Source organism: Pangasianodon hypophthalmus, chromosome 11 (genome assembly GCF_027358585.1).
Source record: "Pangasianodon hypophthalmus isolate fPanHyp1 chromosome 11, fPanHyp1.pri, whole genome shotgun sequence".
In the NCBI taxonomy this organism is placed as follows: domain Eukaryota; kingdom Metazoa; phylum Chordata; class Actinopteri; order Siluriformes; family Pangasiidae; genus Pangasianodon; species Pangasianodon hypophthalmus.
Genome location: NC_069720.1, coordinates 26,937,389 through 26,955,121, shown reverse-complemented (window position 1 = coordinate 26,955,121; position 17,733 = coordinate 26,937,389). Strand labels below are relative to the sequence as shown.

Genomic DNA, 17,733 nt, shown 5'->3' with positions numbered 1-17,733 from the left:
TAATTACTCTCCCACCGTCTCTCTGCCTAATTAGTTTGACTCGCTCTCCTCCTCCAATCGCTTAAGGGTCATGTGGTGCGACCATCCAGTAGCGTTGCTCGGAGGGCGGAGCCAGGCGCAGTGGGCCATGTCTGCTCGGAGACGCTTCCCTTAGAGATGATCAACGGAGCAGAGGGAACACACACCGGTGACACACGCGCCACAAGCACACGCTCCAAGGATACATGCACCATGGACACGTACCGACCCAAACGGCCCACCACACTCAACCTGTTCCCTCAGGTGCCCCGCACACAGGTACAGCTACAGAGCGTGAGAGCGCGCGCGCGGTGTGTGTGTGTGTGTGTGTGTGTGTGTGTGTGTGTGTTTTGGGGGGGTGGAAGGTGGGGGGATTACACTGGATCAGGATTGTATCAGGATCTCTTATGTTATTATATGTTACTGCAATGATATCTACCTGCTGTGTAAGTGTATAACAAAGTGTGTGTGTGTGTGTGTGTGTATGTGTGTGTATGTGTGTACATGGCCTGTGTAGGAATGTTTGGTATTGTATGATCTATGAAGTCTGTTTTCAACCATATAGCTACTGTGTGTGTGTGTATGTGTGTGTTTACAATGAGTTATAAAGTCTGCTCAGGACGGCGATGGAGGAGATTTCACTCCTTGTGACTGTGGTGTGACATCACACACACACACACACACACACACACAATAGGATCTGTTGTTTGCAGTAGATGCAGGCTTTTTGTCTTTATTGTGTTTGCATTGAACAGACACTTATTATGAAGAATTTAGATTACATTGGTTTGCGTTGTTTTTTTGTAAAAGAATCGGACACACACAATAAAAAGTCGATAGACTTTTGTGTGTTTGAGAATATAAACTGTAAGTGCACGGGTGGTGGTGATGGCGTGTGTGTGTGTGTGTGTGTGTGAGAAAGTACCAAAAGTGTAAAAATATAGTGCTGTGATAATAGACCTGGTCTTTGTGTTTGTTTTACGATCATTGACACATTAAAGCTATAGAGAACATGTGTATGAGTGTATGTGTGTGTGTGTGTGTGGGTGAGTGGAGAGGGGCGATGAAGGCATTGTAGTGTTTGCACAGTGTGTGTGTGTGTGTGTGTGTGTGACCTCTTATTTTGTCCACCCCTATTTATTGGTTAAAGGCTATAATCTAGGGTGTGTCCCAAATTGTAATCAGCTGTGTTTTGAGACAGTGTACACGGTGCACATGGTCACTGAGAAGAGCCGCTAGAAATAGCTGGTCAAAAGGCTTCTCATAACTACCTTGTGCCATAGGATTTTTTTTTAATCTGAATTACCAGGGTGATTGAGCTCCAGAGCAGCGATAAAGTTGCCACGTATACTTGCCACAGTATTGATGTGCTCTCGCGACGCGTAATAGGTAATGATGCACAGATTTTTCTATTTTCTCCATGATTTAAATCTGTAATCTGAGACTCAAATGCTTAATTTGGCTCTGTGCATGTGTGTGTGTGTGTGTGTGTGTGTGTATGCACCAACCAGAAGAAGACAGTGTAGTTTATAATTGGATTTACTCTATCCTCTAATCTGGGTTAAAGATCATTTAGGAATAACTCTCTGTGTGTGGTATTTGAGAGACACCGATACTGACTCATGTAAATGTGTGCATTTTAACAATACCTTCATCAACAGTATTTTTCCATTACTTATTAAAAATTGTTCAGTGAAAAGTTTGAAAGAATTTGTCACATAAGCTTAATATGAATCATTTCGTTAACCTGACCTGGTGGCACATCGATAGAGCAAACCAGTGTTACATCACAGCAACGAAGATCTTACTTCCAGGTAGAAAACATTGGTACAGCTGTGATTAAATATCAATATACTTAGATATCATCTACTTCTAAATAGCCACAGAATAGAGGTTTTCCTTGCCACTTAGGGATCTAAATCTATATCCGGATTCCTGTAAAGCTGCTTTGTGATAATGTCCATCGTTAAACGCGCCATATACATAAAAACTGAATTGAATTCAATTGACTGCGAAGGCCAAAGCATATGACGTCATTTTCATGCTCATCAAACCACCCCGTGAGCCCTCATACCCTGCAGATGAGGGCGGAGTCATCCTGACAGAGACCACACCCCTCATTCAGAATAACTTCTTTTCTCTTCTCTCCATACCATGCCACGAAAATGCCTCTCGAACCATAGTTTTATTTAAACATGTTCCTGTATGTTTGACCTTAAATTGTTACAATTTGTGCTCAATGTTGCTCATTTTTTATGAGGGGTGCCAATAATTCTGGAAGGCGCTGTACATCCTGCTGTTTTTTTTTTTATAGGAAGTTCCCCATTGAACCATGACTCCTCTGTAGATGTAGAAATAATTATACAGATGGAAGGAATGGGAGAGCTGTAAACTTGGAGTGTGTGTGTGTGTGTGTGTGTGGAATTGTTTTCTCGTCACACCCTCACAAGTCGCCTCGCAACCTCGTAGATACTGTTGCCATGGGGACAGACCACCATCCCCATCACTCCTATTGACACCAGTGAGCGTGAGTCAGCTCAAACCAAGGACATAAACACACAACATTAAATACATTTGCAGATTTATTAGAGTGGCTCTTATGCCAAGTGTGTGTGTGTGTGTGTGTGTGTGTGTGTGTGTGTGTGTGTGTGGTGCCCTTCAATGGACCAGCGCTCTATCCAGGGTGTATTCCTGCCTCAAAACTGTGATGATATGGTTTCACTTTTCTCTGAGTAGCATTTGGGAAGGAGTCTCCAGTATCAGCACTTTGTAATTTAAAAAAAAGCCTTAAATCGAGTGGACACTATGCATGAAAGGGTTAACATCAAACATCCTTCAGTGGTGTGTTTCCTAATCCTTTGGGTGTGTTTAGAGCGTCTTCGGGATGAGCTGTTTGGGCGTTCAGGGGTATTTAGAGTGTAATTCGAGGGTGTGTTCGGGGTTATCTGTATTGGGGGTGTTTCAGGGTATCAGGTTGTCTTTAAGGTGTTTCAATTGAGAAGATGTTACAGGGGCTGATGGGAAATGAGGGCAGACGTGAACTGTGGAGGGCTGGATGATTCCCTGTGCCAAAGTTGTGAACAATTGGCCCTCTGTTATGAGTGTAGAGGGAGAATGACAGAGAGGGGAATGTAAAGAGAGCAGTGAAGTGTGTGTGTGTGTGTGTGTGTGTGTGAGAGTGAGAGAGAGAGGAAACAAGTCCAGTCCCTAATGAATGCTCTACACGTCGCACAGGCGAGACAAAGGCTTCCTGCCCAGCACACACGGGGGCTCCAGGGAGCTGTGGGTTGTGTTCATTATCTAATAAAGACTAAAGATGTTGTAGAGACGAAGATCCTGGAAATGCATTGAAACGTATTGAAACTCTAATTAATGAGTTATTGTGTTACTGCGTTGGGAGTGTCACGCTCATTTAGTGTTGGTCCATCAGGAAATATTCCGCCTGGTGTGTGTGTGCGTGTGTGTGTGTGTGTGTGTGTAACTGAGCAAATGTGGTCTATTCCTCGCTCTTTCCCTTTCTTCGTTTTTCTCTTCTCATTTCCATCACTTCACTTCACACACCAATCAGGATTGTGCTCTTGCTCTCTTTCCCCCTGCTGATCCCCCTCTCTCTCCCCTCCTCTCTCTCTCTCTCTCTCTCTCTCTCTCTCTCTCTGACACACAGGACACACTGAACAACAACTCGTTTGGAAAGAAGTACAGCTGGCAGGAGAAAGTCTCACACTCCACCTCCCCGCAAAAACCAGGTGAGTTCTTCTGTCCGTCCATCATCATTCTGATAAGGAAACGATACTCTACCGTTCTCTACCGTTCACGCCGCGGGGTGTTCACTGTGGCCCGTAGAGTGAAACGGTTACGCGGATTAGGACGATTTAGGGTGTTTATGTTAATTAAACCATCTCGTAAAGCAAAAATCCATTAGCCAACATGCCATATTGTGTATTTATCCAGTCCAGTCCATATTTCCTGTCCAGTCCAGTCCATATTTCCTGTCCAGCAGGAAATATCAAGGAAGTTAAACTCAAAGTAAACAATTTTAACGAGTAATCGAATTTATCAAGCCTATATCAAGCCAACGTGGGTACAACAGACACAAATTATGTCTGAACGTTGTCATACGCAGCACAAAATAAATAAAACCCTGCTTCGAGCAATTGTGTGACCGGTTCTCCTGCAGACGGATTTAATAAACAAACAGAACAATGCTGATTCATCACCCTGAGTTTAGCAGCTCATCATTTGTTGGCCTTTATTGTCCACGAGACAAAAGGACGAGAGAGGAAGTTAAGCAAACACTGACACACAGACTCACACAGGCATTTTTCCACTGGTATGGGAGACACACTCGTTTTTTTCTCTTGTTACTTTTTAAATATTTTATTATTGTGATGAAAATGTAATTCAACTTTATAGAGTTTTGGCGCTTTGTGTAAAAAAAAAAAAAAACACTAGTTCTGACTTAAGCTCCAGAAAAACTACATATTGTAAAGTATGTAGTTATGAAAATATCATAAAATATATTACACTATATATTACACCATCCTAATTATAGTTTTATTCATTATGATTATGATTCATTATGATGAAAAAAAATTGTTGTTGTTTCACGTGTGTGTTTTTCAGGCGATCTGGCGCCTCGTGAGCACATCTGTTTAAGCGACGAGGACAAAATCAAAACTGAAACCAAAGACTGCGGCACCTCGACAGACACGCCCACCAAACGTCCAGCCCCTCCCAGACAGGCTGTTCCATCTGTAGCCCCGCCCATGAAAGCTAGTGCGTGCGAGCAGTCAGGGCATCGTGACCGTATTCGATATCACACGGATGTGTGCGTAGAAGCTACTGAGGAGATTTACCTGACTCCCGATAGACCAGGCCGCATGTCAGTCATCACCGACGGTGAGGCCCCGCCCCCTTATCATCCTCCGCTTTACGAAAAGGCGAATGCAGCCATCATGGAGGAAGAAGAGGAAGAGCCTCCGCCATCGTACGCGTCCTGCGTGGCAGCCTCTGCATCACTTGATCTCAGGAGTAGGAGAAGAAGAAACAGCCGAGGAGGTGCAGAGCTCAGGAGGAGAGGAAGGAAGGAAGAGGAAGTGGACGAGGAAGACGAAGAGGAAACGAGGATTTCTTCAAACGGACTCTCATACGATTCAGTTAAATACACGCTTGTGGTGGACGAAGACGCGCAGCTGGAGCTCGTGAGCCTGAAAGAGTGCTTTCACAGCTACAGTGATGACAGCGACTCGGCCACGGTCTACGATAACTGCGTCTCATCACCGTATGGTGAGGAATTCGAGGACGAGGAAGTGGACGTAGACGAAGTGTGTGGTGCCAGACGGGCAAGAATGGGCGGAGCCAGGCGGGAAGCCACTGCTTGCTTATCAGAAGACTCCACACCAGAGGCAGATATTCCCTTTTCTAGAAAGTTCCTCAACGTCTTCATGAATGGGCGATCACGCTCTTCCAGTAAGTGCTATCTTTTTTGCGTAAGGATGCTGGTGTAGCGTAACGGTCGGATACTATACGCACCGGTGCATCCCTAGTTTTGTGGGTTCGTCAGTCAAGATCAGAAAGTTAAGGAAGTAATATAAATTGTACTGTGTGTTAGTGATTGTGCTTGGTGCTTGATGTTTTGTACAGGTGGTACAATCATGAAAAATGGTGCAGGGTGATGCTATGGTGTCATGACGGCTGTGTGGCATCATGTGCTTGATGAACTGATCATGTGCATGGCTCAGGACCCTGGAGCTGTGAGGCAGCGATGCAATAAATCTGTATCTATTTCTCCAGGTTCCGAGTCCTTTGGTTTGTTTTCCTGCATTGTTAATGGAGAAGAGAGAGATCAGAGTCATCGGGCCGTGTACAGGTAAGAGTCACACACCACGTGCAGACGAAAGGAAGCAGGGTTCGAGGCTGAAGGAAGTTAGTAGAAAGATGATAGACTATTACGTGTAGTAGCCATAAGTTTGGATTCACAGCAGTAAAGCATTCCATCATTCTGCTCCAGACGCCACCATAGTAACTGCATAGCTACTTAAAGTTAAAGATGAAGTGTCATGAAGAGGGCGCTGATACCACGGATTGGATCTAAAGCGGCAAAACTGTGGCAAAAAATTTGGCAGGAGAACTCACATAGCCAAGTGCATGATGATTGTAATCTTATTATTGTTCATTTAACATATTAATCATTCACTAATCATGCATTACTTATTATTAATTAATTAATATGAATAACATGCGACTCTTATTAGGCACTGCCTGATTAATCCAATTATTAATGGTCTATTAATCCCAGTCTCATGCTATCAATCCTATTAATGTCTTATGAATCAGGCGTTCGTGTCCCGATAATAGGTTTGTCCCCCGTCATGAGGATGAGTTGGAGCTGGAAGTAGATGATCCTTTACTCGTGGAGGTTCAGGCAGAGGATTTCTGGTACGAAGGCTACAACATGCGCACCGGAGCCCGAGGGATATTTCCTGCCTACTACGCCATTGAAGTGAGCAAGGAGCCTGAGCAGATTAAAAAAGGTGGGAAAAAAAAAACATTGCATTTCACTTATTTATTTGATGATTTTTTTTTTAAGTCTACTAACAGTTTACTGAAATGAGTAGCAATAACATAATAGAACCAGTCTAACTACTGTAGCCAAATCTTATAGCGTTTCTCAGTTAAATCCATTTCTGTGGCTCATGATGTTGTGATGGAAATGATGTTGTGAGAAACATTTTAATGATTTTCAGTATCTAATTAGGAAAGACACATGATTAAACTTGCATTTTGTTTCTGAGAGTTTATGTGCGAAACATGATGTAATGCAATGCAATGCAATGCACATGAAGATAGTGCATTTGTGTTCAGGTGGTTTATTAGCCTCATCCACGCAGGCGTGTTAAAGGTTTGTTTTGGAATTGTAATGACTCTTGTTGCTCTCTTTCGCCCGTGAATAGTGAGAAGCGCAGACTGGCTGGAGAGGTACAGCCTGAAATTCCTCGGCTCTGTCCAAGTGCCCTACCACAAAGGGAACGAGGTGCTCTGTGCAGCCATGCAGAAGGTCTGTACCAGGGTCCCAATAAAAGCCTTTTTTTTTTCACTTTGTTGTAGACATTCTTCCACTTTACAGCAGTTCTCTCTCTCTCTCTCTCTCTCTCTCTATATATATATATATACACTGCCCTCCAAAAGTTTGGAAACACCCTAAGCAAAGTGAGGTTTTGGACAATATCAGCATTAATCTTTATCATTTCCTGATGTAAATGCATTAAAGTAACTTGTCATTATCACTAAAGATAATAACAATAATTGTTTTTTTATTTCATAATAATGGCAATATATACACATCAAAGTCAGACATGCCCCATGGGTAGCTGTGATACCTGATTACTGCTTTAAACCTGGCCAATGTTTATGACTGATTGCCAATTAAGTCAAACAGCTTGTAGCCAGTCAAATGACTTGTTTGGCTCGTTTTATAGAGAGTGTTCATGTCTTTCTTGAGAAGATGGCCAGGTCGAAGCAGCTTTCTCTAGAAACACGTCAGTCTGTAATAGTTCTAAGGGATGAAGGCTATTCAATGCGAGATATAGCCAAAAAGTTAAAGATTTCACTGAAAGGTGTCTACTACTGTTTGGAACGGAAGGCAAAGTCTGGGTCCAATAAAGACAGAAAGAGGAGTGGAAGACCAAGATGTACCTCTTCTAATGAGGACAAATATGTGAGAGTGTCCAGCCTTCGCAACAGATGCCTAACTTGTCCAGAGCTGACAGCTGAGCTTAACAGTACACGTGATGTACCAGTGTCATGTTCTACTGTCCGTCGGAGACTTCAACAAGCAGGTCTGCATGGCCGTGTATCAGCTAAGAAACCACTGTTAAATTTAAACAATAAAAGAAAGAGACTGCAGGGGGCAAAGAAGTACAGAAACTGGACAGCAGACGATTGGATGAAGGTGCTTTGGACAGATGAATCCAAGTTTGAAGTTTTTGGCTCGAAGAGGCGATTTTACGTGAGGCGCAGAGTTGGTGAGAAGATGTTAGATGCCTGTATCACACCCACTGTGAAACATGGAGGTGGCAGTGTAATGGTCTGGGGCTGTTTTGGAGCAGGAAAAGTTGGTGACCTGTATCGTGTCCAAGGAATATTGAACCAGCACGGATACCACAGCATTTTACAGCGACATGCTATTCCATCTGGTCAGCGCCTTATTGGTCATTGCTTCATCTTTCAACAAGACAATGACCCAAAGCATACTTCCAAGCTGTGCAAGTCATCTCTGGAGAAGAAACAGTCAGCCGGTGTCTTGTCTATCATGGAGTGGCCTGCCCAATCACCTGACCTTAACCCCATTGAGCTGCTATGGGAGGAACTGGACCGTGATGTCCGTAAGAAGTGTCCAGTGTGAATCATCTTTGGGCAATCCTCCAGGAGGCTTGGGGTAATATATCAAGTCAATGTTTGAATAAACTGACTGCTCCGATGCCTAGAGTATGTAGAGCTGTAATAGCTGAATTTCTAAATTTCTTTGATGTATCCAAAATTTGAGTATTTTTCTATGTTATGTTCATGTTTATGTTCATAAACTTTTTATTTAATAAAATATGTTTTCATAGTTTGTGTTGTCCCTTATTATCATTGCAAAATGGTCACTAACTAAAGAGGATTTATGCTGATATTGCCCAAAAACCCTATTTTGTTCAGGCGTTTCCAAACTTTTGGAGGGCAGTGTATATATATATATAAAGAATTCTTTGGTTTGATCATTACTATAAGCTATGACATGCTGTATGTCAAGTAGTAAATGCACATACATACATGTCTATACTTTTAAGCAAAGAAACCTTTGTATACCTTTGTGTGTGTGTGTGTGTGTGTGTGTGTGTGTTGCCAGGTTGCCAACAACAGGAGGATGACTCTGCATTATAACCCCCCTTCATCCTGCATATTGGAAATCAACATGAAAGGAGTGAAACTCGCAGTGCAGGACGACTACGGAGTATACGACAGAGTAAATACACACACACACACACACACACACACATACACACTCCTAAAATCAGGACAACATTAGCAGTGTCGGCCATTTTGTCCCAAAAAGCAGCTAAACTGCTAGATGAAGAAGGAAGTGACAGCTAGCTAGATTTTTAAACAAGACATTTCAGAATCTTCTAGAATTTTATATTTACAGTTTATTTACAATATTTTAAAATTACTACAGCAGATTCCGACTGGCGCTGATTTTAATGTTTACGTTTGAGCCAATTTACCAATTTGCTGATTGGCAGCTGGTTACGAAGTTCCACCCCTTTCAGAGGTCGACCAATCAGCATAAAAAGAAGCCGTGCGTCCAGGCGGGACAAACGAAGGACGCACTGTCCATCAAGCGTGGCTCAAAATTACACGTTAAAAGCCAAAAGTTATCCAATGACTGTTATTCTTTCATTCCATTAAAACAGCGCAGGCATGAACACCTAACAGACACCAATTAACAATTAACACACAGGGGCTTCAACAGCTGTCTGTTAGTCTATTATTAATATTATTATTATTATTATTATTAATAATAATAATATTATTACCTTCTTTATCCCTTGTTATGTGTCTCTGTGTGGCCCTCTAGTGGTGTTTTCCAGATAATGCATGGAAGCAGGAAGCATGTATTCATATATTTGATTGTAAATTATACATAATCATGTATGTTATTTACTTTATTTGCTTTTGTCCTTTAATGCATTTGCAATTTCCTTAACAAAGATGTGAACACCTTGCTACGACACTGACCAATCCTGTTATTAATCTTTAATAAAAGTAGAATTTTGGAGACATTTACATTTACATTTACATATATGGCATTTGGCAGAAGCTCTTATCCAGAGCGACTTACAATAGTGCTTTGAAGTCTATCAAAAATACATTCTGAAAAATACATTCTGATATTGGCTCGCTAGGTCACAAACTAGGAATACCATCAGTCCAGAACTCTGTTGGGGAGGTGATTTTTTTTTTTTTTTTTTTTGTGAAAGTGCTAATTTAAGTATTTTATGAAGAGGTAAGTCTTTAGACGTCGTTTGAAGACTGTCAGTGACTCAGCTGTTCGGACGTCTAGGGGAAGTTCATTCCACCACCTTGGTGCCAGAACAGAGAAGAGTCTCGATGCAGGCCTTCCTCGTACTCTGAGAGATGGAGGGATCAGTCGAGCAGTGCTAGAGGATCAGAGGGAGCGTGGTGGCGCTCGAGGTGTGATAAGTGCTTTGAGATAAGAGGTGCTGGTCCGTTTATGGCTTTGTAGGCGAGCATCAGTGTTTTAAATCTGATGCAGCAGCTACAGGAAGCCAGTGGAGGGAGCGCAGCAATGGGGTGGTGTGGGAGAACTTAGGAAGGTTGAAAACCAGTGGTGCAGCTGCATTCTGGATCAGTTGCAGAGGACGAATGGCGCTCAGAGGCAGAGCTGCCAGTAGTCACGAGTCGCAGTAGTCCAGTCTCGAAATGACAAGCGACTGAACAAGCACCTGTGTGGCCTGTGAGGAAAGAAGTGGATGAATTCTTCTGATGTTATAAAGGAGAAATCCACATGAGCGTGTTAGATTAGCAATGTGAGAGGAGAAGGACAGTTGATTGTCCATGGTTACCCCAAGGTTGCGTGCAGTAACCGAAGGCGAGATCAGAGAATTGTCTAGGGAAATTGCAAGATCCTGAGATGTGGAGACAGATCTCTATCTAAGACTCGGTAATATTCTGTCCCTTTATCTTAAGTCATCCTTTTAAATGTTATAGATAAGGGCACTGTTTATCTGTTTAATTATTGTAAATATGTTGTGTGTGTGTGTGTGTGTGTGTGTGTTCACAGAGTAGTCAATGCAGTCACTTCTTCCAGCTGAAGAACATCTCTTTCTGTGGCTACCATCCGAAAAACAACAAGTAAGTGTGAACGTCTGATCCTTTCACATTTCCGGACACAGTTTAAGAAGAGTGAGTAATTTCACTTCTCGTCTTTCCTACAGATACTTCGGCTTCATCACGAAACACCCAGCAGATCAGAGATTCGCCTGCCACGTGTTTGTGTCCGAAAACTCCACTAAGGCCCTTGCCGAGGCTGTGGGGTGTGTATCTAAGAGCGTGGTTTATTTTGAGAAGCTTTTTGAGAAGCTAATTTACTGAAAGGGAAAGGACAGGGAATGTGAAAGCAGCGTTTATTTTGGGTAGCACTTACTTTCGCTTCATGCCAAATTTATCTAGGTGAACTCTGACCTGTGAATTCACGAGCCTGAATGAAATAATTGAAATCACTGCACTTTTTTTTATATAGGCTTTCATGTAGTTCATAATTTGCATTTAAGCATTTAAGTGTTCGTGTTTGGGCGGAGCTGTCGTTTGATTTGTTTGATGTGTTCCTGTCGTGTCTGTAATAAAGGTATAAAGCCTGTGTTTGGTAAAAGTGCTCAGATCTATAAAAAGTCAGCTAATCATTTAATTTATAAATCCAACCGTTTCCGCTGATTGCATTTAAATATCATTTTCAATGTTTTAGCGTTAATGCTGTTAGCATAGATCCATCTCATCCACCAATTCTGGTACAATTCAGGTTTTTTTTTTTTCTCTGCCTGCTAGGATTTTCTTGTTATCAATGTCTGTCCTTCATTCATCTTTGCTACCAAGCGACTAAATACAGTCACTAATTGACTGTACAGTAGATACAGTATTACTCCCATAACAGTGTTCTCTCCTCTCCTCTCCTCTCACAGGAAAGCATTCCAGCTGTACTATAAAGAGTTTGTGGAGTTTTCGTGCCCTACAGAAGACATCTACCTGGAATAAACACAACTCTGCTTGCAGATCCGTGTACAGATGTACAGAAGGACTATTTTGCATGACGGACGAAGCAGTAACGTAACCGAAGCACTAACACAGAGAAGGCTCGTGGACAGCATTACTTGCTTTATGGATTTTTATGAAAGAGAAACGAAGAAGAGAGAAGTATTTCTCTGAATTTTGGGTTGGACTTCATATCCCTCACTCCCATGAGACTGAATCATAACCAGAACCTCTGAGGTTTAGAAGAACAATATCATCACACAAGGCTAAGCTTGGAGTAAAACACATTATTTTGTACCTCACTGCTAGTAATGATGCCATAGAAACTCCAGGAAGATCATTTGTTTCACAAATTGAAAGTGTCAGTAGTTCTGTGCAGTTTTTTTCCACTGCAAAATATAAAACATACCATAATCTCCATAATCTCCATAATCCATAGATGATGGTTTAATCATAAACCATAATCTCCAGGTAATGTGACAGTTTTTAGTTGCTGTCGCTTACACAGGAGAGCAGTACACCATTGTACACTTTTCTGGCCACAAGCTTCAGAAGCTTCAGAAGGATGAAGTCTGATTGGCTCCCCCAGACAGTGGTTAAAGACTGGAGAACTTTATACTATATATTCAACAGATTGAACAAAGAAAATCACAAAATTACATTTATGACTGGCCGAAGTTATTATTGTTTTGTTTGAAATAGTAGTGAATGATTAAGGTTCGTCATTTATAATGTCAAATGTCAAAAAAAAAAAAAAACTCTTCCGGGAAAGCAGGTGCTTCTTGGCCACAAAAATTCTGGCTTCTGAGACTAGCTTGGCGCTAACCTAATATTTATTTTAAAAAAAACATCGTAAAACTATCAGAAATTGAAATTGGCACTGGACTGATTGCAAAAGTGAATGAGGAAGTTTCAGCCTTAAACATCGTTGTATAAAGACTTCTTAGAAAGGATGGAGCTACTGATATTTTCCAGGAAACCCGACACCACTGAGCTACAGCAACACTAATGGGACAAATACTACACTGGAGTAGTATTTACTACAGTTAAGGGCACGGAAGTGCTGGTTTAGAGGAAAAACTACCTGCGGTACTAATTTAAATGTGTCTTGCACCTTTAATCTGGAAAATACGGTACTTCGTGTGAAATGCACTGCTAATAGAAAAAAAGATGGAAAACGACGTGTCACTGAATCAACACTGAAACTTTCCCACTTTCTTCCTCGGCAGGATTTTAGTGCTCCAGATACTAACGCTAAGATTATATTTATTTAATCTCATAATTTATTAACAGAGAAGGAAATTTTGCTAGCATTTCTTTTGAGTTATATCATCGAGGCGATAAAGCGTCATATACATCATATACTAGTGATGCTGTTCTGCCATTTTTTTTTTATTTAATTTGATATTTAATTATGAATTTGTCCCTTTATTCTTCCGAGTTTCTGTTGTGGTCAGTCTCCTGTAGCTAACAAGTAAAAGTAGCATGCGGTTTACAAGCTAAACTGGTGTCTATTTTTGGCCGAACGTTTCTTTTAATAATATTAAATTAGAGCAGGAGACTGTAGAATTTAAATAAAAAAAACTTCCTATTTAAAAGGATTGAACTCTGAGCTGGGAAGCACATTTCACAATAAGAGTCATCGGTTTATTTCCTATAGTGCCTTTTTCATAATTGAGTTCCTGATCATAATCCTGGCTGTGAATGCGTTGAATTTAATGATTGCTCGTTGCATGCAGTGTCAGATAAGAGTGTTTAAGGACAGGTATAAATCAGGTCACTGGTTTTCCAAGGGCTAAGAGAATATATCAGCTTGACATGCCGATGCTAACAGTGTCACTTTGATTATCCGTTACACGTTAAAAGTTTTCTGAAGGAATTTAATCTGTGTTAAAAATTTGCTTTGAGACTTTTAACCCCGCTTCATGAACTTCCTCCAAACCTGTAGGAGCTCTGAACTCCTGAGTTCATTGTAATAAGTCATTTTGTAAAATGTGAATATACTTTGTGAAATGGAAATTCTATTCTGGAATTAAACAATGCCAAGTAAAGGCTTTCTCTGCGCTTTTATACTGTACACTGTCTTAGTGTGTTTATACACTGGAGGGGAATAGAGGTCTAAACGAAATATTTCAATTAATTCTGATATTATTTAAAATTCATACCGAAACGTTTTGTAATTAAATTTAAAAAAAGGTGCGCTTGCTAAATCAACGTGATTAAAAGGAGAACACAGCGGGCTATTTATTTATTTTAATTGTTGAATATCATGTTCTGAATCAAGCTTTGGCTCTAACGGAGAGTGGTACTGCGCTCAGGACTCATCTCTGAGTCACTAGAGTTACTCTTCCGCTAAGCTGGACTAGTCAGAGCTCACACCCTGAGGAGATACGACGGCACACGAGGTGGAACTGGTCTCACTCCATAATCTGCAACACATAAAAACCCATCAGGAGGCTGTCATTATGTTTACTGTCCCTTACTGAGCGGTTACTCTAATACTCCTCCTCCTCCTCCTCTTCCTCCTAATACTACCACTACTACTGCATCTCCTCCTCCTCCTCTTCCTCCTAATACTACTACTACTGCATCTCCTCCTCCTCCTCTTCCTCCTAATACTACCACTACTGCATCTCCTCCTCCTCCTCTTCCTCCTAATACTACTACTACTACTGCATCTCCTCCTCCTCCTCTTCCTCCTAATACTACTACTACTGCATCTCCTCCTCCTCCTCTTCCTCCTAATACTACTACTACTGCATCTCCTCCTCCTCCTCTTCCTCCTAATACTACTACTACTGCATCTCCTCCTCCTCCTCTTCCTCCTAATACTACTACTACTGCATCTCCTCCTCCTCCTCTTCCTCCTAATACTACTACTACTGCATCTCCTCCTCCTCCTCTTCCTCCTAATACTACCACTACTACTGCTACTGCTGCTACTGCATCTCCTCCTCCTCCTCTTCCTCCTAATACTACCACTACTACTGCATCTCCTCCTCCTCCTCTTCCTCCTAATACTACCACTACTGCATCTCCTCCTCCTCCTCTTCCTCCTAATACTACTACTACTACTGCATCTCCTCCTCCTCCTCTTCCTCCTAATACTACTACTACTGCATCTCCTCCTCCTCCTCTTCCTCCTAATACTACTACTACTACTGCATCTCCTCCTCCTCCTCTTCCTCCTAATACTACTACTACTGCATCTCCTCCTCCTCCTCTTCCTCCTAATACTACCACTACTACTGCTACTGCTGCTACTGCATCTCCTCCTCCTCCTCTTCCTCCTAATACTACCACTACTACTGCATCTCCTCCTCCTCCTCTTCCTCCTAATACTACCACTACTGCATCTCCTCCTCCTCCTCTTCCTCCTAATACTACTACTACTACTGCATCTCCTCCTCCTCCTCTTCCTCCTAATACTACTACTACTGCATCTCCTCCTCCTCCTCTTCCTCCTAATACTACTACTACTGCATCTCCTCCTCCTCCTCTTCCTCCTAATACTACTACTACTGCATCTCCTCCTCCTCCTCTTCCTCCTAATACTACTACTACTGCATCTCCTCCTCCTCCTCTTCCTCCTAATACTACTACTACTGCATCTCCTCCTCCTCCTCTTCCTCCTAATACTACCACTACTGCATCTCCTCCTCCTCCTCTTCCTCCTAATACTACTACTACTGCATCTCCTCCTCCTCCTCTTCCTCCTAATACTACCACTACTACTGCATCTCCTCCTCCTCCTCTTCCTCCTAATACTACTACTACTGCATCTCCTCCTCCTCCTCTTCCTCCTAATACTACTACTACTACTGCATCTCCTCCTCCTCCTCTTCCTCCTAATACTACTACTACTGCATCTCCTCCTCCTCCTCTTCCTCCTAATACTACTACTACTACTGCATCTCCTCCTCCTCCTCTTCCTCCTAATACTACTACTACTGCATCTCCTCCTCCTCCTCTTCCTCCTAATACTACTACTACTGCATCTCCTCCTCCTCCTCTTCCTCCTAATACTACTACTACTGCATCTCCTCCTCCTCCTCTTCCTCCTAATACTACTACTACTGCATCTCCTCCTCCTCCTCTTCCTCCTAATACTACCACTACTACTGCTACTGCTGCTACTACATCTCCTCCTCCTCCTAATACTAATACTGCTACTGGTACTACATCACCTCCTCCTCCTCCTCCTCCTCCTAATACTAATACTGCTACTGCTACTACCGCTACTGCTACTATACTACATATCCTCTTCCTCCTCCTCCTCCTCCTAATACTACTACTGCTACTGCTACTGCTACTACTACTACATCTCCTCCTCCTCTTCCTCCTAATACTAATACCACTACTGCTACTACTACTACATCTCCTCTTCCTCCTAACACTACTACTACTACTGCTACATCTCCTCCTCCTCTTCCTCCTAATACTACTACTACTACTGCTACATCTCCTCCTCCTCTTCCTCCTAATACTACTATCGCTACTGCTACATCTCCTCCTCCTCTTCCTCCTAATACTACTATCGCTACTGCTACTATACTACATATCTTCTTCCTCTTCCTCCTCCTCTTCCTCCTAATACTACTACTACTACTACCACTACTGCTGCTACTACTACTACTACCACTACTGCTGCTACTACTACTACATAACTACATCTCCTCCTCCTAATACTAGTACTAGTACTACTACTACTACTTCTATTACATATCCTCCTCCTCCTCCTCCTCTTCCTCCTAATACTAATACCACTACTGCTACTACTACTACATCTCCTCTTCCTCCTAACACTACTACTACTACTGCTACATCTCCTCCTCCTCCTCCTCCTCTTCCTAATAATACTACTACCACTACTACCATTACTACTGCTACTACATCTCCTCCTCCTCCTCCTCCTTCTCCTCCTTCTCCTACTACTGCTACTGCTACTACATCTCCTCTTCCTCCTCTTCCTCCTAATACTACTACTACCACCACAACTACTATTACTATTTCTTCTCCTCCTCCTCTTAATGATAATAATAATATCAGATTAATTTTAGGTAGTAATCAAACAAAAATTAATCATGAAAATAGAAAATAAAATATGAGAAAAGGAAAAGGTTGGACTGAAGGATTTGTGTATTTGCTCTACAACTAATGAAAAAAAATGAAAAAGAGAGAATGCACTCTAAAGTGATTATGGCCTTCTGTAGCTCTTACAGATTAATATTAATATATAAATTAAGTTTCGTAAATGTACATATCTCTATTTAATGAGTTGAACACAAACCTGCCATTACTTTTTGCATTTTTGTTGAACTTTCATGTTTTATTCTACCCTTAATTTAAATACATTGATCTAAGAATTAAGAACTAGGGATTAAATAGATGAAAATTCTCACCGTCCACCAGAGTGAAATGATCCTTAACAGGCTCTGGGTCAAAGAGCAAGTCTAGAGGTGTGTTTTCATTAGCCATCTCTCTACAACACAGAGGAATAACACACACTTTACCCACTTGTACCGTAAGCGTATACAGCGTGTGTTTGTCTTCCCCACAAATTCATTCATTCCATCTGAGTGCTCCGTTAATCCACATGGTCATTAATTCCTACCTTTCGATAACGGGTGCAGTCAGAGCTCCTCCAATCAGAGCCGAGATCAGAAACAAGGCTATAAAAGTGTAGCGTTTGAGCAACATGATGGCCCAGGAGCGTCAGGTTGATGGAGATGTTTGTGTGTTCCTCACAGCAAACCTAACTGTGATGCAATAGAGAACATTACAGCAACACAATGTCACAGAAGTGCAGGGCTAAAAACTCCAGAAATAATGATCCCTGTGTGATTTTCTCCTTTAGCATTATACATGACACATGGAACATACAAGCTTAATTTGAATTATTAA

The 17,733-nt window shown here is 41.8% G+C and overlaps 1 protein-coding gene across 4 annotated transcripts in view; it reads left to right on the top strand.

Annotated features, from left to right (window-relative positions):
* Positions 1-13,906, top strand: part of mapk8ip1b (mitogen-activated protein kinase 8 interacting protein 1b) — a 28,491-nt gene extending 14,585 nt beyond the window's left edge. For 2 of the 4 annotated variants that reach the window (XM_026910039.3, XM_026910040.3), the window contains exons 3-12: positions 67-297; positions 3,683-3,764; positions 4,642-5,487; positions 5,812-5,887; positions 6,376-6,551; positions 6,972-7,075; positions 8,909-9,025; positions 10,865-10,935; positions 11,019-11,117; positions 11,760-13,906. In XM_026910039.3, the coding sequence (XP_026765840.3) occupies positions 67-297; positions 3,683-3,764; positions 4,642-5,487; positions 5,812-5,887; positions 6,376-6,551; positions 6,972-7,075; positions 8,909-9,025; positions 10,865-10,935; positions 11,019-11,117; positions 11,760-11,832 (1,875 nt within the window). In that variant the 3' untranslated portion in view covers positions 11,833-13,906. Of the gene's footprint in view, positions 1-34; positions 298-3,682; positions 3,765-4,641; positions 5,488-5,811; positions 5,888-6,375; positions 6,552-6,971; positions 7,076-8,908; positions 9,026-10,864; positions 10,936-11,018; positions 11,118-11,759 lie in introns of all 4 variants that reach the window. The other 2 variants (XM_053237950.1, XM_026910041.3) reach the window with 2 other exon arrangements.
* Positions 13,907-17,733: the final 3,827 nt, after the last annotated feature.